The sequence below is a fragment of the Ascaphus truei genome, chromosome 5 (assembly GCF_040206685.1).
Source record: "Ascaphus truei isolate aAscTru1 chromosome 5, aAscTru1.hap1, whole genome shotgun sequence".
Classification (NCBI taxonomy): Eukaryota; Metazoa; Chordata; class Amphibia; order Anura; family Ascaphidae; genus Ascaphus; species Ascaphus truei.
This window is the reverse complement of record NC_134487.1, coordinates 191,362,020-191,384,519: the sequence shown is the minus strand read 5'-3', so window position 1 is coordinate 191,384,519 and position 22,500 is coordinate 191,362,020. Positions and strand designations below refer to the sequence as shown.

The window sequence follows — 22,500 nt, the reverse complement described above, 5'->3', positions numbered from 1 at the left end:
TGGGTGGGTGACTGACTGGGTGGGTGACTGACTGGGTGGGCGGGCGACTGACTGACTGGGCGGGCGACTGACTGACTGGGCGGGCGACTGACTGACTGGGCGGGCGACTGACTGACTGGGTGGGTGACTGACTGGGCGGGTGGGTGACTGACTGGGTGACTGACTGGGCGGGTGGGTGACTGACTGGGTGTAGAATGGGACAAATACATTAGGAATAACTGTAGACAGCATAAAAAATTGTTACTATCAACCAAACACACTCTCCCATGCATACACACCCATGCACACACACACCCATACACCCACCACCCATACACACACACACACACACGACGAGTTGATTCTAAAACTTCAAACAATGGGATCATCACTGCAGTATATGATATGACACTGCTATTATATGCAGAATAAGGCAGCTAATCCCGTTACTGGATATGGAAACACTCTCCCCATCCTCCAAATGAATGACACCCCAACGCCCCCAATGAGTGAGGCCCATTCCTAAGTAGAGACACGTGTAGGCCACAACTCTGCCGGACATATAGAAGAAAATGGGTCACACCCAGGGATAGGGCTGCTCTACCTGAGATGAGCACACACTTGATCTGGGACGGCGTTCCCTCCTCGGTCTATGTTTGCAGCTTCATTCCTGGCTCTGCTTGGGGTTGGAGGCCGGTCCACCGCGGTGATTGGCAATGGATAAACCGAAGCTTAACCGGATCAGCTGGTTATGGCTTGGCTGGTTGGATTGGTTTCTAAACTGGCGCTCACCCAAATTGGCCGGATTGTAATCCTTGGCTGATCAACTAATCCAGTTCCACCGCCTGGGAACCGGTGCACGTCCCCAACGCAGGTCGGACGGCTTGCAACTCTGTACACACCAAACTGGCCGCTTCAACACACGCACACGCACGACAGGTGGAAGAAGAGGAAAGGCCTCGTGACCATCTCCAGTCCCGCGCGGGGATCGGTGGGAAGCCGGGGTAAGCCGGGACAGGGAGAGAAGGGGGGAACACTCCCACTACCATCTCCTGCCCCGCGTGGGGATTGGCGGGAAGTCGGGGTAAGCGGGGACAAGGAGAGAAGGGGGGGAACACCCCCACTACCATCTCAGGCCCTGCGCGGGAAGCGGGGAGTAAGGGGGCTTGCAGGGAAGGAGTAAGGGGGCTTGCAGGGAAGGAGCAGAGGGGCCGCAAGATGGAGGATTGGAGAGTACTTACTCTCCAACAGATCTCCGGCCAGAAAGAATGGGCGCTCGTTGGGGGCGGGCTCATATAGAGCCTGGCCGCGCGCCCACAAAGCCTGGGAGCGCGCGCCAATCAGCTGTCAGGTAGGGGGAGTTTTATTTTTATTTTTTTAGCGCGAGCAGGGAAATTTAAAAAAACAAGCACGTGTTCTGCTTGGGCCAATAGGAGCTCGTCCGGGGGTTAAATCCACCCGCCCCGGGCGTGAAAATGTATAGGATTGTCGAACACTGTGTGTGTATATATATATTTATATATATCTTAAATGGAAATATTACTGTATGCTTATTTGCATGTCTTAGACAGGTCTGCAACCCTGCCTTTCACCATTATCACCCAACACGCGCACACGCACACACACATATATATATACATATACACATACACACATACACACAGTTAGGTCCGGAAATAATTGGACACCGATACAAGTTTTGTTATTTCGGCTGTGTACCAAAATAAATTCAAGTTACAGTTAAATAATGAATATGGGCTTAAAGTGCAAATCTATCAGCTTTAATTTGAGGGTATTCACATCCAAATTGGAGGAATGGTTTAGGAATTACATCTCTTTAATATATAACCCCCTCTTTTTCAAGGGACCAAAAGTAATTGGACAATTGACTCAAAAGCTGTTTCAAATCTATTGCGGTGGCCTACAGAGCCAAAATTATGAACCTTATGCACACATGCCATACACAAATACTGCATGAAACCACTGTAAATACAGACTGTAAATGTGCCCACCCTACACATTACACTACATACACACATTGTACATGCCTTCTCTCTCTTTCTCAGTTGCCCTCCCGGGCAGGATTTCAAGCTCCCCTGTAACTCCACATCCAATGGTCAGTGCGGCCCTAACAACTATGGACATGGTGAGTGTAAAGGGCCCCCCGGCTGTGTCTCTGTCCCCCCGGCTGTGTCTCTGTCCCCCCCCCCGGCTGTGTATCTATCCCCCCGGCTGTGTCTCTGTCCCCCCCCCCCCCGGCTGTGTCTCTATCCCCCCGGCTGTGTCTCTGTCCCCCCGGCTGTGTCTCTGTCCCCCCCCCCCCCCCGGCTGTGTCTCTATCCCCCCGGCTGTGTCTCTGTCCCCCGCCCCCGGCTGTGTCTCTGCCCCCCCCCCCCGGCTGTGTCTCTGTCCGTCCCCCCCCCCCCCCCCCGGCTGTGTCTCTGTCCCCCCCGGCTGTGTCTCTGTCCACCCCCCCCCCGGCTGTGTCTCTGCCCCCCCCCCCCGGCTGTGTCTCTGTCCGTCCGTCCCCCCCCGGCTGTGTCTCTGTCCCCCTTCCCCCGGCTGTGTCTCTGTCCCCCCCCCCCCCCGACTGTGTCTCTGTCTGTCCCCCCCCCCGGCTGTGTCTCTGTCCCCCTGGCTGTGTTCTTTCCGGTCTATGTCTCTGTCCCCCGACTGTAACACTTTCCCTGCCTGTTTATCTGCGTGACCCCTTCCCTCTAACCGTTCCCTCCCGCTAACTTTTGACCTTGTCTTATTTCTGTGCCCCCAGGGTGGATAGGTTGGATCAGTGTCCCAGCCGTCTTGATCCTTCTGGGGCTCGGAGTTTATCTCTGTTTACGTAACAGAAGTGGAGGTGAGCGAGTGGCAGTCTCTAGCAGGGAAGGGGTTAATGGAGCGACGCTCTGCAGCTCTCTGGCAGGGGAGGGTTAACTGATTGATGCTGATCTCTGTTTTCACTGTAGTTTCATTTATTTGTAGGAGGAAATTCAATTACACATGTAAGTATTCAGCTCTATATACACACACCTGTACACACAGCTCTGCATAAACTGTGGGTCCTGTATACTCATAGCTCTGTACTCACGGTTCTGTATATACAGACTCACATCTATCGGTGTCTCTTCAAGCTGGATCCTAGAAGAGAAGACTCTGATATACCGCTCCTCCCAGCAAGGCTTTCTTTCCCAGAGGGAGCAGACCGAGAGAGGAGTAAGCTGACTTGTGACCCTGCCACCTTCGACATTGTGACCCTGTGACCCCTGACATTACCCTGTCACTTCCGACATTTTGACCCTGTGTGCCTCCACCTCAGACATTGTGACCTTATAACCCTGTCACCTCCGACATTATGACCCTGTGACGCTGCCAACTCCAACATTGTGACCATGACACTGCCGCCTCTCACTGTGTGACCTGTGACCCTGTCACTTCTGATATTCTGACATTGGGACCCTGCCACCTCTTACATTGGGACCCTGCCACCTCTTACATTGGGACCCTGCCACCTCTGACATTGGGACCCTGCCACCTCTGACATTGTGACCCTGCCTCCTCTGACATTGGGACCTTGCCGCCTCTGACATTGTGACCTTGCCGCCTCTGACATTGGGACCTTGCCGCCTCTGACATTGTGACCTTGCCGCCTCTGACATTGGGACCCTGCCACCTCTGACATTGGGACCCTGCCTCCTCTGACATTGGGACCTTGCCGCCTCTGACATTGTGACCTTGCCGCCTCTGACATTGTGACCCTGCCGCCTCTGACATTGGGACCTTGCCGCCTCTGACATTGGGACCCTGCCACCTCTGACATTGTGACCCTGCCACCTCTGACATTGGGACCTTGCCGCCTCTGACATTGGGACCCTGCCTCCTCTGACATTGGGACCTTGCCTCTTCTGACATTGGGACCTTGCCGCCTCTGACATTGTGACCCTGCCGCCTCTGACATTGGGACCCTGCCTCCTCTGACATTGTGACCCTGCCGCCTCTGACATTGTGACCCTGCCACCTCTGACATTGTGACCTTGCCGCCTCTGACATTGTGACCTTGCCGCCTCTGACATTGTGACCCTGCCGCCTCTGACATTGGGACCCTGCCACCTCTGACATTGGGACCCTGCCACCTCTGACATTGGGACCCTGCAAACTCTGACATTGGGACCCTGCCACCTCTGACATTGGGACCCTGCCGCCTCTGACATTGGGACCCTGCCGCCTCTGACATTGGGACCCTGCCGCCTCTGACATTGTGACCTTGCCGCCTCTGACATTGGGACCTTGCCTCCTCTGACATTGTGACCTTGCCGCCTCTGACATTGGGACCCTGCCGCCTCTGACATTGGGACCCTGCCGCCTCTGACATTGGGACCTTGCCGCCTCTGACATTGGGACCTTGCCTCCTCTGACATTGTGACCTTGCCGCCTCTGACATTGGGACCTTGCCGCCTCTGACATTGGGACCTTGCCGCCTCTGACATTGTGACCTTGCCTCCTCTGACATTGTGACCTTGCCGCCTCTGACATTGGGACCTTGCCGCCTCTGACATTGTGACCCTGCCTCCTCTGACATTGTGACCTTGCCGCCTCTGACATTGGGACCTTGCCACCTCTGACATTGTGACCCTGCCACCTCTGACATTGGGACCCTGCCACCTCTGACATTGTGACCCTGCCTCCTCTGACATTGTGACCCTGCCACCTCTGACATTGTGACCCTGCCACCTCTGACATTGGGACCCTGCCACCTCTGACATTGGGACCCTGCCGCCTCTGACATTGGGACCCTGCCGCCTCTGACATTGGGACCCTGCCGCCTCTGACATTGGGATCCTGCCACCTCTGACATTGGGACCCTGCCACCTCTGACATTGGGACCCTGCCGCCTCTGACATTGTGACCCTGCCGCCTCTGACATTGGGACCCTGCCGCCTCTGACATTGGGACCTTGCCGCCTCTGACATTGGGACCCTGCCACCTCTGACATTGTGACCCTGCCACCTCTGACATTGTGACCCTGCCACCTCTGACATTGTGACCTTGCCGCCTCTGACATTGGGACCTTGCCGCCTCTGACATTGGGACCCTGCCACCTCTGACATTGGGACCTTGCCGCCTCTGACATTGGGACCCTGCCTCCTCTGACATTGTGACCTTGCCGCCTCTGACATTGGGACCCTGCCGCCTCTGACATTGGGACCCTGCCGCCTCTGACATTGGGACCCTGCCGCCTCTGACATTGGGACCCTGCCACCTCTGACATTGTGACCCTGCCGCCTCTGACATTGGGACCCTGCCACCTCTGACATTGGGACCCTGCCGCCTCTGACATTGTGACCCTGCCGCCTCTGACATTGGGACCCTGCCTCCTCTGACATTGGGACCCTGCCGCCTCTGACATTGGGACCCTGCCGCCTCTGACATTGTGACCCTGCCTCCTCTGACATTGGGACCCTGCCACCTCTGACATTGTGACCTTGCCGCCTCTGACATTGGGACCTTGCCGCCTCTGACATTGGGACCCTGCCTCCTCTGACATTGTGACCCTGCCACCTCTGACATTGGGACCTTGCCTCCTCTGACATTGGGACCCTGCCACCTCTGACATTGGGACCTTGCCGCCTCTGACATTGGGACCCTGCCGCCTCTGACATTGGGACCTTGCCGCCTCTGACATTGGGACCCTGCCGCCTCTGACATTGGGACCCTGCCTCCTCTGACATTGTGACCCTGCCACCTCTGACATTGGGACCCTGCCACCTCTGACATTGGGACCCTGCCACCTCTGACATTGGGACCTTGCCGCCTCTGACATTGTGACCCTGCCACCTCTGACATTGGGACCCTGCCTCCTCTGACATTGGGACCCTGCACCTCTGACATTGTGACCCTGCCACCTCTGACATTGGGACCCTGCCACCTCTGACATTGGGACCCTGCCACCTCTGACATTGGGACCCTGCCTCCTCTGACATTGGGACCCTGCCTCCTCTGACATTGGGACCCTGCCTCCTCTGACATTGGGACCCTGCCACCTCTGACATTGGGACCCTGCCACCTCTGACATTGGGACCCTGCACCTCTGACATTGTGACCCTGCCACCTCTGACATTGGGACCCTGCCTCCTCTGACATTGGGACCCTGCCGCCTCTGACATTGGGACCCTGCCACCTCTGACATTGGGACCCTGCCGCCTCTGACATTGGGACCTTGCCACCTCTGACATTGGGATCCTGCCACCTCTGACATTGTGACCCTGCCACCTCTGACATTGTGACCCTGCCACCTCTGACATTGGGACCCTGTCGCCTCTGACATTGTGACCCTGCCACCTCTGACATTGGGACCCTGCCTCCTCTGACATTGGGACCCTGCCTCCTCTGACATTGTGACCCTGCCGCCTCTGACATTGGGACCCTGCACCTCTGACATTGGGACCCTGCCGCCTCTGACATTGGGACCCTGCCTCCTCTGACATTGGGACCCTGCCGCCTCTGACATTGGGACCCTGCACCTCTGACATTGTGACCCTGCTGCCTCTGACATTGGGACCTTGCCTCCTCTGACATTGTGACCTTGCCGCCTCTGACATTGGGACCTTGCCGCCTCTGACATTGGGACCTTGCCGCCTCTGACATTGTGACCTTGCCTCCTCTGACATTGTGACCTTGCCGCCTCTGACATTGGGACCTTGCCGCCTCTGACATTGTGACCCTGCCTCCTCTGACATTGTGACCTTGCCGCCTCTGACATTGGGACCTTGCCACCTCTGACATTGTGACCCTGCCACCTCTGACATTGGGACCCTGCCACCTCTGACATTGTGACCCTGCCTCCTCTGACATTGTGACCCTGCCACCTCTGACATTGTGACCCTGCCACCTCTGACATTGGGACCCTGCCACCTCTGACATTGGGACCCTGCCGCCTCTGACATTGGGACCCTGCCGCCTCTGACATTGGGACCCTGCCGCCTCTGACATTGGGATCCTGCCACCTCTGACATTGGGACCCTGCCACCTCTGACATTGGGACCCTGCCGCCTCTGACATTGTGACCCTGCCGCCTCTGACATTGGGACCCTGCCGCCTCTGACATTGGGACCTTGCCGCCTCTGACATTGGGACCCTGCCACCTCTGACATTGTGACCCTGCCACCTCTGACATTGTGACCCTGCCACCTCTGACATTGTGACCTTGCCGCCTCTGACATTGGGACCTTGCCGCCTCTGACATTGGGACCCTGCCACCTCTGACATTGGGACCTTGCCGCCTCTGACATTGGGACCCTGCCTCCTCTGACATTGTGACCTTGCCGCCTCTGACATTGGGACCCTGCCGCCTCTGACATTGGGACCCTGCCGCCTCTGACATTGGGACCCTGCCGCCTCTGACATTGGGACCCTGCCACCTCTGACATTGTGACCCTGCCGCCTCTGACATTGGGACCCTGCCACCTCTGACATTGGGACCCTGCCGCCTCTGACATTGTGACCCTGCCGCCTCTGACATTGGGACCCTGCCTCCTCTGACATTGGGACCCTGCCGCCTCTGACATTGGGACCCTGCCGCCTCTGACATTGTGACCCTGCCTCCTCTGACATTGGGACCCTGCCACCTCTGACATTGTGACCTTGCCGCCTCTGACATTGGGACCTTGCCGCCTCTGACATTGGGACCCTGCCTCCTCTGACATTGTGACCCTGCCACCTCTGACATTGGGACCTTGCCTCCTCTGACATTGGGACCCTGCCACCTCTGACATTGGGACCTTGCCGCCTCTGACATTGGGACCCTGCCGCCTCTGACATTGGGACCTTGCCGCCTCTGACATTGGGACCCTGCCGCCTCTGACATTGGGACCCTGCCTCCTCTGACATTGTGACCCTGCCACCTCTGACATTGGGACCCTGCCACCTCTGACATTGGGACCCTGCCACCTCTGACATTGGGACCTTGCCGCCTCTGACATTGTGACCCTGCCACCTCTGACATTGGGACCCTGCCTCCTCTGACATTGGGACCCTGCACCTCTGACATTGTGACCCTGCCACCTCTGACATTGGGACCCTGCCACCTCTGACATTGGGACCCTGCCACCTCTGACATTGGGACCCTGCCTCCTCTGACATTGGGACCCTGCCTCCTCTGACATTGGGACCCTGCCTCCTCTGACATTGGGACCCTGCCACCTCTGACATTGGGACCCTGCCACCTCTGACATTGGGACCCTGCACCTCTGACATTGTGACCCTGCCACCTCTGACATTGTGACCCTGCCACCTCTGACATTGGGACCCTGCCTCCTCTGACATTGGGACCCTGCCGCCTCTGACATTGGGACCCTGCCACCTCTGACATTGGGACCCTGCCGCCTCTGACATTGGGACCTTGCCACCTCTGACATTGGGATCCTGCCACCTCTGACATTGTGACCCTGCCACCTCTGACATTGTGACCCTGCCACCTCTGACATTGGGACCCTGTCGCCTCTGACATTGTGACCCTGCCACCTCTGACATTGGGACCCTGCCTCCTCTGACATTGGGACCCTGCCTCCTCTGACATTGTGACCCTGCCGCCTCTGACATTGGGACCCTGCACCTCTGACATTGGGACCCTGCCGCCTCTGACATTGGGACCCTGCCTCCTCTGACATTGGGACCCTGCCGCCTCTGACATTGGGACCCTGCACCTCTGACATTGTGACCCTGCTGCCTCTGACATTGGGACCCTGCCACCTCTGACATTAGGACCTTGCCACCTCTGACATTGGGACCCTGCCTCCTCTGACATTGTGACCCTGCCACCTCTGACATTGGGACCCTGCCGCCTCTGAGATTGGGACCCTGCCTCCTCTGACATTGGGACCCTGCCACCTCTGACATTAGGACCTTGCCACCTCTGACATTGGGATCCTGCCACCTCTGACATTGTGACCCTGCCACCTCTGACATTGTGACCCTGCCACCTCTGACATTGGGACCCTGCCACCTCTGACATTGGGACCCTGCCACCTCTGACATTGGGATCCTGCCTCCTCTGACATTGTGACCCTGCCACCTCTGACATTGGGACCCTGCCACCTCTGACATTGGGACCTTGCCGCCTCTGACATTGGGACCCTGCCGCCTCTGACATTGTGACCCTGCCACCTCTGACATTGGGACCCTGCCACCTCTGACATTGGGACCCTGCCGCCTCTGACATTGGGACCTTGCCACCTCTGACATTGGGACCTTGCCACCTCTGACATTGGGACCCTGCCTCCTCTGACATTGGGACCTTGCCGCCTCTGACATTGGGACCTTGCCACCTCTGACATTGGGACCCTGCCACCTCTGACATTGTGACCCTGCCACCTCTGACATTGGGACCCTGCCACCTCTGACATTGGGACCCTGCCGCCTCTGACATTGGGACCTTGCCGCCTCTGACATTGGGACCCTGCCGCCTCTGACATTGGGACCCTGCCGCCTCTGACATTGGGACCCTGCCGCCTCTGACATTGGGACCCTGCCGCCTCTGACATTGTGACACCGCAACCTCCCGCAGTAGAATCTGTCCTTGTTTCCCTTCCCCTCTCCCTGCCTCTGTTGTCCGCTGTCTCACACTCTTATCTCTCTCAGATTTTTCCCAGGCATTCTACGTCTTTGAAAAGCTTGTCCCATTTACGTACTGGGCGCAGTTTGTGCGAACTCTGGGCCTCACCGGGAACGAGATTAAAGAGGCCGAGGCCAATAACCACAGGAACGCCAAGGAGCAGCGGTACGACATGCTCTCTACCTGGCACATGCACAACCCCAACAGAGATGTGAACTGCTTACTGGAAACCCTGTGCTCCATCGGGCTGCAGACCGTGGCTCAAACCATTACTGACAATCTGCTGGAAAGCAATCTGTTTGTGCGCCACGCACAAAGCTGACCCTAGGTGTGAGACTCCGCATGCGCGTCCGACTGAGTGTGCAAACGCTCACTCTTCTGTATATATATGTACAAAATACATCATTTATATTTAAAAAAAAAAAACTTTTTTGAAAAAAAATTAAACCCAAAAACCCAAGCGTGGCTACTACTACATGTCTCCGAGTGTGTGCGTGTATCGTGTGCGTGCACATGTCGTTTGTGTGCGGGTATATGGATAAAGGTCACACAATAAAAATCCCTATCGCCTTTTGCCCTGCATTACATAATTGATGGCATCACAAATGTAATCTAATGACATAATTTATCATGCAAAATATGCACATTTGACCAACTTTTCATTGAAAACAAAAAAACTAGAGGCTCGTCCCCTGCTCGCTTTCAGAACCGTGGCGCTTTGCGCTTCACATTTTGTCTATATCACTCGGTAAAACTCCAACCTCCTCTTTACCAAAGCATAACAGCTCGATATTAGATATTTAGCTTAATAATATGTATCCTGAATTGTCTTATACTATAATCATTATGTTCAATTATGAAGGTATAATCTTGAGGGTACATCTTCCTCACATAAATGTACAATTAGTTTTCTATCCATTATTAAAATATAGAAGAATCATGTCTTTTCTCCTACATTGTTTGGGGAAAATAGAAGGGATATATGTTATAACTTGCTACGATCCGAATTTTAATTATGTTGTCTTTCAATATGTTTTTTATGGTATGTAGTTAGACATTTTTTAATATATTTCTTATAGATTTTTTATTTATTATGTATATTATGTTATCCGTTTCTCTCCGCCATAAGTTATAATTAAAGAAGTTTGTATAGCATTGATAGAGAGGGATTATATAAGGAAGGGATACCGGAACATATCATACTTACCCCTGACGAAGACGGATCACCGTTGAAACGCGTAGGGTTGCCAGGAGGACCAGTTTCACTGAAGCACCAGGAACCGGAAGTGACATAGAACGCCGACCAGTTCGGCAAGTGACTGTCGCGGACACCGGAGGTTGCGGAATATCATGAACTGGTCTGTTGGTCTGTGCCCTTATTTTAATATTGTTTTGTGAAACCACATTCCTGATATTTTATATAAAGCAGAACCTTGGAAAAAAGAAGTCCTTTGAATATTGTGATGACTTCATGGTGGTGAGGACGCTTAAAAGATACCTTTACATGGCTAAAGGGACACTGCCTAAGTAATGCCCAGGTACCCTGAATCCAATATAGGGGTTCAGGGCGTTACTCAGTCAGGTATCAGACTGAGAGGGTTTTATTAAGATAAAGCTGTGTGATCTTTAAAAGTGAAGTTAAAAATCTTAAAAGATCCATTTGCTGTGTGTAAGAAATGAAGATTAGTGTAAGGGGAACAGTTTAGGTTACACTCTATTTCATACATCAAAAAACTAACACATTTTAGCGGCAGAATGTATGAGTATAATTTTAGGCAGCAGTGTTTTAAAATATGTTTAAACTTTATGCATTAAATCTCACAGGATCTGTTGTCCTGCAAAGACTCAGAGGGGGGCTTATGGCTACTAGATCAAAGAGACATTTGTCCTAGAGGTGTGATCCCTTTTGTTAGCAGGAAAGGCTAAATGAAGCACCAATATCCTCAATTCAAAGGGTCCCTGTAACATAGCCCAGACTTAGTGGCATGGAGCCAGTGGGGGGTTTGAATAGTGAATGAGCAAAGATGGTGGTTTGTGCACATGCTCTCTCAATGTTCTGAAGCCAGAGGACCAGGTGTTGCCAACCTGGCAAAGTGTGTGAGTGGCCAGGGATGAAATTCCCATGCCACTGCTTGGAGGGCAAGCTGTGGAACTGCCTCTCCTAAAAGGGTATAAGACAGCTTGCCCCATCCCAGAACTCTCTCTGGTGTGGTTCCATCTTGCTGCATATATTAGCGGAGTGCACAGAGCTTCCTCAGCTAGGGTGCATCCACATTGACATCACGCACACGAGCCCCCGGAGACATTCTTTTAAAGATTAGTTGTGACCACTACTTGACAAATGGGTTGAGGGTGAAATATTTTTTTTAAAAATGACACAAAATACAGAATATTTGCCTTTACGTATAATTCGGTTCGTGAAGGTTTTTAGAAAATGACAAATAACCAGGAAAGAAATTGAATGGGTATTAAGGAAGCAGCTCTATAAGTGATGTAGGAAGTTATCACCCATCACCAGTAAGCCTTGAACTAAGACCGTGCGCCGAGACCAGTCACAATGTGGCTTAAAAACAAAATCCCAGGTTATCACAAAAAAATGAAGGATGTCTCATGGCTGTAATTCCACAGTAAAATGTTATGTCAGGTAGAATGTAAAATATAGAGATGTTGATGATATGAATTGCTCACTGGAAAAATGTAATGTTATAGAAACCATGGATTATTTTATATTATAGCGTCTCTATAGTCTTATGGGAAGAAATTTCTAGTCATTTAAAAATCCCTTTATTGACAAAGCAAACCTAACCCCAAGTAGTATCCGTCCTGTTTCCAGAAAATCAGAAAACACACCACAATAGAACCCTATGGCTGGTTAATTTGATATCGAGAGTTAATTTGATATCGTTATGTCATTTATGGTATCACTAAAAAAGTATGTGATGCCGGCAGAAATAATATGAAGTCACATTATCAGACCTAAAGCGTATTCGGCAGAGGGAATCTGAGGTGTTGGAGAAAAACATGTTTAATTATTTTTGGAAGGGATTTTCAGTAAATTAAAGTGTAATGTTTATGATTATCTCCATATGCTGTTATTCTGTAAATATTGTATGTACTTGTAAATAATTTTATTTTAAAAAAAAGAACCCCCTTCACATATACACAGCGGTAGTGCCTGCGCCACCCCTCACATACATACAGTGGCAGTGGCAGTGCCTGCGTGCTCCTCACATACGTACATACAGTGGCAGTGCCTGCGTGCTCCTCACATACGTACATACAGTGGCAGTGCCTGCGTGCTCCTCACATACGTACATACAGTGGCAGTGCCTGCGTGCTCCTCACATACAGTGGCAGTGCCTGCGCGCTCCTCACATACGTACATACAGTGGCAGTGCCCAGGCCCCCCTCACATACACACAGCGGCAGTGCTCACCCACCCTCACATAAACACAGTGGCAGTGCCCGCTCCCCCTCACATACACACAGCGGCAGTGCCCACGCCCCCTCACACACACAGAGGTAGTGCCCGCACCCCCTCACATACACATAGCGGCAGTGCCCGCACCCCCTCACATACACATAGCGGCAGTGCCCATGCCCCCTCACATACACAGCGGCAGTGCCCATGCCCCCTCACATACACAGCGGCAGTGCCCGCGCCCCCTCACATACACAGCGGCAGTGCCCGCACCCCCTCACATACACATAGCGGCAGTGCTCGCGCCCCCTCACATACACAGCGGCAGTGCCCGCATCCCCTCACACGCAGCGGCAGTGCCCGCACCCCCTCACATACACAGCGGCAGTGCCCCCGCCCCCTCACATACACACAGCGGCAGTGCCCCCGCCCCCTCACATACACACAGCGGCAGTGCCCGCGCCCCCTCACATACACAGCGGCAGTGCCCCCGCCCCCTCACATACACACAGCGGCAGTGCCCGCGCCCCCTCACACACAGCGGCAGTGCCCACCCTCACATACACAGCGGCAATGCCCGCGCCCCCTCACACACACAGCGGCAGTGCTCGCGCCCACTCACATACACAGCGGCAGTGCCCACCCTCACATACACAGCGGCAGTGCCCGCGCCCTCTCACACACAGCGGCAGTGCCCACCCTCACATACACAGTGGCAATGCCCACGCCCCCTCACACACACAGTGGCAGTGCCCGCGCCCCCTCACACACAGCGGCAGTGCCCCCTCACATACACACAGCGGCAGTGCCCACAACCCCTCACACACACAGCGTCAGTGCCCACAACCCCTCACACACAGAGGTAGTGCCCACAACCCCTCACACACACACACAGCGGCAGTGCCCACAACCCCTCACACACACACACAGCGGCAGTGCCCACAACCCCTCACACACACAGCGGCAGTGCCCACAACCCCTCACACACAGCAGTAGTGCCTGCACGCCCCTCACATACATACAGCGGCAGTGCCCGCGCCCCCCTCACATACACACAGCAGAAGTGCCCGCGCCTCCCCTCACATACACAGAGGCAGTGCCCACGACTTCTCATATACACAGCGGCAGTGCCTGCGCCCCCCCTCACATACACAAAGCGGCAGTGCCCGCGCCCCCCCTCAAATACACACAGCAGAAGTGCCTGCGCCCCCCCCCCCTCACATACACACAGCAGAAGTGCCCGCGCCCCCCCTCACATACACACAGCGGCAGTGCCTACGCCCCCCCCTCACATACACACAGCGGCAGTGCCTGCGCCCCCCCCCTCACATACACAGAGGCAGTGCCCACGACCCCTCACACAGCGGCAGTGCCTGCGCGCCCCCCCCCCCCTCACATACACACAGCGGCAGTGCCTGTGCCCCCCCCCTCACATACACAGAGGCAGTGCCCACGACCCCTCACACAGCGGCAGTGCCTGCGCGCTCCCCCCCCCCCCTCACATACACACAGCGGCAGTGCCTGTGCCCCCCCCCCCTCACATACACAGAGGCAGTGCCCACGACCCCTCACATACACAGCGGCAGTGCCTGCGCGCCCCCCCCCTCACATACACAGTGGCAGTGCCTGCAACCCCCCTCACATATACTCAGCGGGAGTGCCCGCGCCCTGTCACATACACACAGCGGCATTGCCTGTGTTCCCCCTCACATACCCACAGCTGCAGTGCCTGCCCACCCTCACATACACACAATTGCAGTTTCCATGCCCCCTCACATACACACAATTGCAGTGTCCATGCCCCCTCACATACACACAGTGGCAGTGCCCGCGCCCCCCTCACATACACACAATTGCAGTGTCCATGCCCCCTCACATACACACAACGGCAGTGTCCACGGCCCCCCTCACATACACACAACGGCAGTGTCCACGGCCCCCCTCACATACACACAACGGCAGTGTCCACGGCCCCCCTCACATACACAGGGGCAGTGCCTGCACCCCCCCTCATATACACACAGAGGCAGTGCCTGAACCCCCCCTCACATACACACAGTGGCGGGTGTCCACGCCCCCCTCACATACACCTTGGCGGGTGTCCACGCCCCCCTCACATACACACAGTGGCGGGTGATCACGCCCCCCTCACATACACAGAGGCAGTGCCTGCATCCCCCCTCACATACACACACAGTGGCGGGTGTTCACCCCCCCTCACATACACACAGTGGCGGGTGTCCACGCACCCCTCATACACAGTGGTGGGTGTCCACGCCCCCCTCACATACACACAGTGGCGGGTGCTCACGCCCCCCTCACATACACAGAGGCAGTGCCCGCACCCCGTCACTTACACACAGCGGCATTGCCTGTGTCCCTCACATGCAAACAGCGGCAGTGCGTGCGCCCCCCCTCACATTCATAGAGTGGCAGTACCTACGTCCCCCCCTCACATACACACAACGGCAGTGTCCATGCCCCCCCTCACATCCACACAGCAGCCGTGCCCCCTCACATACATACAGCAGCAGAGCCCACGTCCCCCCTCACATACACATGCAGTGTGTAACGGGTGCTCACCACAAACAGGACAAGACTACGAGGCTGAGGAGGGGATGTTAGAATACACCGACCAACAACCGCGTAACCGCGTCCGGATTGCAGAGTCGTAGTCGTGTAGCCGGGTCAGGGTAGGAGAGGTTAGATTGGTCGTGGTATTCACCGTGGTCTGGGGTTGGAGAAGTCGGATGGTCATGGTACTCGCTGTGGTCTGGGGTTGGGGAAGTCGGATGGTCGTGGTACTCGCTGTGGTCTGGGGTTGGGGAAGTCGGATGGTCATGGTACTCGCTGTGGTCTGGGGTTGGGGAAGTCGGATGGTCGTGGTACTCGCTGTGGTCTGGGGTTGGGGAAGTCGGATGGTCATGGTACTCGCTGTGGTCTGGGGTTGGGGAAGTCGGATGGTCGTGGTACTCGCTGTGGTCTGGGGTTGGGGAAGTCGGATGGTCGTGGTACTCGCTGTGGTCTGGGGTTGGGGAAGTCGGATGGTCGTTGTGCGAAACCGGGGTCCAGGAATGCAGAAGGTGGGCGTCCAAATACAAGCCGATGTCAAGGGTCAGAGAAGGCAGAGGACCAGGTACAAGCAAAGGTCAGTATCACGAAAAGGCAGCAGGCAGGCATCACAAGGCAAGGCAGCAGGATGCTTGAGGCAAGAACAGTTACAAAACAAAGGTTAGCTCAGCCAACTTGGAGGAGGGCTGGCTGAGCATATAAGGGAGTGACAGCCAATGGCAGGGCTGCTCCAGGCTGTGAGCAATGAATCAGACATATTCTGTCCACTGGTAAACAGGAGCGGAGTGTACCACAGGTGTGGGGTAATTGGAGATTGCATTAACCCCTTGCATGCCCCTGGTGAAGCGACGACAGCGCGTAGGTGCGTGAGCGCGAGGGACGTTCTCCGTGGCGTCACGCGATGCGTCACGGGGGCCAGGCCTAAGATCGATCCGTGCAGTGTCTTCATGCCTGGGCGCACGGTGCCTGTGCTCAACCTCAGTGCGAGGCGCGTCACCTGTCTCGTCACAGGGCGCATCACGGGGGCGGGACCAAAGCCCAATCTTCACACAGTGCCCATGTCCCCCTCATATACACACAGTGGCAGTGCCCGCGACCCCCTCACATACACACAGCGACAGTTCCCACGCCCCCTCACATACACACAGCGACAGTTCCCACGCCCCCTCACATACACACAGCAACAGTTCCCACGCCCCCTCAACCACACTGAAGCAGTTCCCGCGCCCCCTCAACCACACTGAGGCAGTTCCCACGCCCCCTCAACCACACAGCGACAGTTCCCACGCCCCCTCAACCACACTGAGGCAGTTCCCGCGCCCCCTCAACCACACTGAGGCAGTTCCCGCGCCCCCTCAACCACACTGAGGCAGTTCCCGCGCCCCCTCAACCACACTGAGGCAGTTCCCGCGCCCCCTCAACCACACTGAGGCAGTTCCCGCGCCCCCTCAACCACACTGAGGCAGTTCCCACGCCCCCTCAACCACACAGCGACAGTTCCCACGCCCCCTCAACCACACTGAAGCAGTTCCCGCGCCCCCTCAACCACACAGAGGCAGTTCCCGCGCCCCCTCAACCACACAGCGACAGTTCCCACGCCCCCTCAACCACACTGAGGCAGTTCCCGCGCCCCCTCAACCACACAGAGGCAGTTCCCGCGCCCCCTCAACCACACAGCGGCAGTTCCCGCGCCCCCTCAACCACACTGAGGCAGTTCCCACGCCCCCTCAACCACACAGAGGCAGTGCCCGCGCCCCCTCACATACACACAGTGGCAGTGCACACGTCCCCCCTCGCATACACACAGTGGCAGTGCCCGCGCCCCCTCAACCACACAGAGGCAGTTCCCACGCCCCCTCGCATACACACAGCGGCAATTCCCACACCCCCTCACATACAGGGGCAGTTCCAACGCCCCCTCACACACACAGAGGCAGTGCCCGCGCCCCCCCTTGCACTCAGCGGGAGTGCCTGTGCCCCCTTCACATACACACACAGCGGCAATGCCCGCGCCCCCCCTCACATACACACAGCGGCAATGCCCGCGCCCCCCCTCACATACACACAGTGGCAGTGCCCGCGTCCCCACTCACATACACACAGGCATTTCTACATCCCATAAACAAGACATAACTATCTATTCAGCGTTTTCTTTTGGATACAAGTGGGTAAAAAAAAAAAACCCTCTTAAAAGTGTGACACTGATGTTTTCACCTAATTCCCAACAAGTCCATATCGCAGCCAGCTGAGCAGAAAGGAGCGTTTGTTTGGTAGGTGGGTTTTTGAAACAAAATGTAGTGTATAGCCACCCACAACCATGCTGCCATGGTATAGGAGTCTTAATATACACATACACCTTTATGTGTTTGTATGCATATACTGTATATGTATGTGTGTGTTTCTAATGTAACGTTTATATATATATTGTCCTAGAACCTCTGTGTATATTTTATTTTCCTTGTTCTGAGGCAGCCATCACTCCTCAGTGTAATGCTGCTACATTGTAGCTTTGCCTTGTGGCTTCCCAGCCTGTTGCCTTGGCAACCCCCTCTGCTCATATCTGAGATGGTATGTCCATCCTTCCCCCGCTAGTTGGTATACCCCATGTCTTGTTCCTGCTTGCATTCTTTCCCAACCGTGAAGTGATAGAAATATGCAAAAGGATGCAAACAGTGGGTGGCGCAGTGAGAATAAATATATAATAAAGGTGTATATAAACACAATGTGTATAATTACAAATGAGTGATAAGGGTTTAGAGCTGCATTTTTTTTCACTTAAGTGGATGATCTGTGGTATCCACTCCTTGTTGCAGCACGTCTTGGGAAAGCAGGGGAGCGCAGTTTTCAATATGCAACAAATAGAAAAGCATACACAGTGCAAATAAAGTTCATTCAAACGATGTGTTGTGGTTGTATCTATTAAATGGAGAATCACGTGGTCTCAGATATAATCAGTCATGTCAGAGATCAGTGGCAATTGCTTGACTCTGTGAAAAGGTAGATGACCCCACAACTGGATAGTTGATGAAATGTGAACAGCATACACAGCAACCTCAGCAATCAGGGTTATAGAAAGGAAAGAGAGGCTTCCATAGCGTAACACAATAATATCTTTTATACATGCAATAAAATTAACACACAGTGTCATGATAGCAAATGGGCACATAAAAAATGGGTGATATCACTAGCTCCAGTCTCCTCCGTCTCAGATACCACGGGGCCCCAGGGGTCGTCACAATCGGCTGGAACACCTTTCGGACCACCTGAACGTGGGACCTCTGTGTCCTCTGCGTCTTACACTCCGAAGGTCTCGCCTGGCATCCGTCACTGGGATCCGTGCAGCTCTTGTTGTTGTTGAGTCGCCGTGAGTGACGCCATCAGCCGGAAGTATACCGGTTGTCTCCCCGCAAGAAGAGCTGTGTTCCCCAGCCCACAACAAGAGCTGCATGGACGTCACTGCAAGAGAAGAACTTAACCTGCTAGCCAGATGGTAGGGGAAAGAATCCTCAGAGCAGCAAATGTAAACCGCCCTCAAGTAGGTCTTCACTTAGTATGGGAAAGACTAGGAGGAGAGCTATGGCAGTCGAGAAGTGATTGAAGGTGCACTTTTCAATAGAATTGACAACTTCCCCAGAATCTTGGTCAAAGATTATACAAAGTTATGAGAGCTCGGAGATCAGCTGCAGGACGTGGAGTCTACAAAGGCTAATTAATCTCTACCAGGTTTCAACATCTTAGACTCTGCTTGTGGGGTGAAACCCAGCTTGGAGAAACTACCTCATAACCTTCAAGAAAGATGGTCTTCACAAGGTTCAAAATCCAAAGGGAGAAGCAAGTCGCCTTCCCTCCCTTCTCATTCTTCTTGAACTTTATTCGTGAAGCAGCTAAAAGCAAAAATTATCCCAGCTTCGTCATAGGTATACCAACTGCACCCAGTGCAAGCTACCTCAAGAATGAAGGACCCGTGACAAGATACGGTAACACCAGAACGCCTATCTCGGTCCACAGGACAGACGTGTCTTGTACATCATCTACATGCCCCAATCATTCTATCACCACAAGTGGGAAGACGGCGGACCCAAATAGGGAATGTCCCTTACGTACGAAGACACTCCCACTTAACAGGTGTTTTGGGTTTAGAATTAAGCCCATAGAGGAATGCAAAAACTTACTCAAGGAATTTGGAGTTTGCTTCAGAGGCTGCGCTTCCTGCGCTCATCTGTTCAAAGACTGTAAAGAAGCCATTAAATGTACAGTGTGCAATAGTGACAAGCATGTAACATCTTTACATCCAAAGGCACTGACCCTCAACCAAGTCAACAACCCTACCTAAATGGCAAAGCATGACGGGTAGGAGGGAGAAGAGAAGACTCCATCACCATCCATCACATCCCAGTGCACCGAGGTTTGCGGAGAAGGATGTGACCAGAGGTCCTGCTCAAAAATATGCCTTGTTGCAGTATACCCCAAGGGACAACCTGAAAGGGCTACTAGGATGTATGCGATCATCGATGATCAAAGCAACCGATCATTAGTCAGGTCAGAATTCTTTAACTTATTCAACACACGAGACATGCACAGGACTGATGGAGATGACAGGGAGGAGAGCAAATGGCTACACCATACGTTCCATAGATGGTAGAATAAAAATACCACTCCCTACGCTTATAGAGTGCAATCAGATGGCAGCAAACAGGAACGAGATTCCCACACCAGACGTAGCATGTCATCACCCATACCTTAGGGGAATAGCGACCGCATCCCGCCGTTAGAACATGATGTGAAGATTTAGCTACTGCTCGGCAGGGACATCCTGAGAGTGTACAAAATCCTGGAACAGTGCAACGGACCCCATAATGTTCTGTTTGCCCAAAGACTTGATCTAGGATGTGTGATAGTGGGCAACAAAGGCATTGACAAAGGCATAAATCGGATTACATCGATGCACGAAGAACGAACATAATGGAATGTGGACACATCCCTCTTCAAACCATGCCCTAGCCATATCCAAGTGTAAGAAAGGCTTGGCAACGTAGAGAAACAAGGTCATACCCCTGAAAACCACAAAGACATATTTATATCAGAGGAATGTGACAGGGGCCTAGGATGTACAATAGTCCAGACGACAAAAGACAACGTACCAACTTGACCAAAGGAAGAGAAAGATCTCCTGAAGGTGATTGACAAAGAACACTTCAAAGACAAGACAAACAGGTGTATGGCTCTGCCTCTGTTCTATCTCCTAAACAAAGGAAAAGGAGTCAAGAAATCCACACAGACAAATCAGTGGCACAATGTGTCTATAGACCAGAACCCTGCAGACCATGCTACTGGGTTAGTATCTACATCTCATCCACAGAGCACGTCATTGCCAACAGAACCTAACTCTTTTACACAACCTGATGAGATCCCATCTCTTCCAGTAGATACATTTCAATTAATAATCCCGGAAGCAGCCACAGAGGTCCACCCCCAAGTCTATGCTATGGTCACAAACATGACACCTGAAAATATGCAAGAATCCCATCGTTCCTCAAAATGGACAATGCTCCAACGAGCGTTTGCAGGTCTCAAGTGTGCTACCACTGCTTTCAGCCAGACACCTGGTGGTAAAGTAGACAGCCACCGTGGTTGGCATCTCTGCAAAGGACAAAGCAGTGTAAGCGCAATAACAGAAGATTGTCCTCAGTTGTGTCTGGAAGGAGGTGCATGCAGACAAGACCCAGCAGTGTCAGTGGGAAAAGGGACCTCTCTAAAGGGAGTTCCTTCTGGAAGTTGAATCCTACAATCAATAAGGGTAACCCCTTAAGAACAGGTGGTCAACTTATCAGACCTCATGTGTGCTGGGAACACACAGTTGGAATTATCCAACAGACAATACTTCATGATCCCGGAGGCAAGTTCAGCTCAACTCGCCCATGAGCCTTGACAACGTTTATGTTTGCAGTTTCAGCAATTGTCAGAGCCAGAACTTTTACCGGGACTTTGAGGACTTGGGATACCACCACCAGGGTGTCCCTGTTGCCATTTTTGTGGGTCCTACCCATTCTATGGACTCCTAAGAGACCTTGAGGAGCACCCAGTCATCCTGGATTGGTGTGCCTGCTTAGCATCTATATTGCCAAATAGACATTGAGGAGCACCCAACCACCATGGATTGGGGCACCTATGGCACCAAAGGACTTTGGAGCCCTAGTGGTACTGGCCGGTACCACGTGAATGTGGAATATGGTCTTTATCATATTGTTGTTATATTCTATATGTTCCACATATGTTTGATATAGTGGTATTTTACAATACCAGACGGGGAGTGTCCTGGAACCTCTTTGTATGTTTATTTTCCATGGTCTGAGGCATCCATCACTCTTCAGTGTAATGCTGTTACATTGTTGCTTTCCCTTTTGGCTTCCTAGTCTGTTGCCTTGGCAACCCCCCTCTGCTCATGTCGGAGATGGTTTGCCTATCCTCCCCCTGCTAGTTGGTATACCCCATGTCTTGTTCCTGCTTGCATTCCTTTTTACCTATCCAGATGATTGCGTATTGCCCCTAGATGGTCCAAAATACGTTGGCGGAACTCACGAATGGTCTTGCCAACGTATTTTTTGGTGCATTGACAGATTACCTGCATATCACATTGGTAACTCAACACTATTTATACTGTACTCTGCTCGTAGCTCCCCACGTCACCACCTTTGAAAAAGCGCCCCAGCGAAACGTGCGTCAGGTGGGAGGCGGCTACAGGACTGACGTCATGACGCTTACATGCCGGTCAGAGGGTGAGAGGCACTGTTAGGTGCCGGTTCATGTGGATAGGGATATTATGTATGCTTAATTGCTAGATTGTGTACTTAGCGATGCTATTACATGCTGGACTAACAGTATCTAACAATTTGCCGCGTTACTTTGTTCCGGTAGCCATGACGAT

General features: G+C 53.6%; 2 protein-coding genes across 4 annotated transcripts in view; both read left to right on the top strand.

Moving 5' to 3' along the window:
* LOC142495684 (tumor necrosis factor receptor superfamily member 10B-like) overlaps positions 1 to 10,043 on the top strand; it is a 49,835-nt gene extending 39,792 nt beyond the window's left edge. The window contains exons 5-9 of one of the 2 annotated variants that reach the window (XM_075601486.1): positions 2,046 to 2,125; positions 2,750 to 2,833; positions 2,959 to 2,978; positions 3,108 to 3,189; positions 9,610 to 10,043. In XM_075601486.1, the coding sequence (XP_075457601.1) occupies positions 2,046 to 2,125; positions 2,750 to 2,833; positions 2,959 to 2,978; positions 3,108 to 3,189; positions 9,610 to 9,905 (562 nt within the window). In that variant the 3' untranslated portion in view covers positions 9,906 to 10,043. Of the gene's footprint in view, positions 1 to 2,045; positions 2,126 to 2,749; positions 2,834 to 2,958; positions 2,979 to 3,080; positions 3,190 to 9,609 lie in introns of both variants that reach the window. The other variant, XM_075601485.1, reaches the window with a different exon arrangement.
* LOC142495691 (ankyrin-1-like) overlaps positions 1 to 22,500 on the top strand; it is a 538,760-nt gene that overhangs the window by 184,091 nt on the left and 332,169 nt on the right. The gene's annotated exons all lie outside the window — the stretch shown is intronic.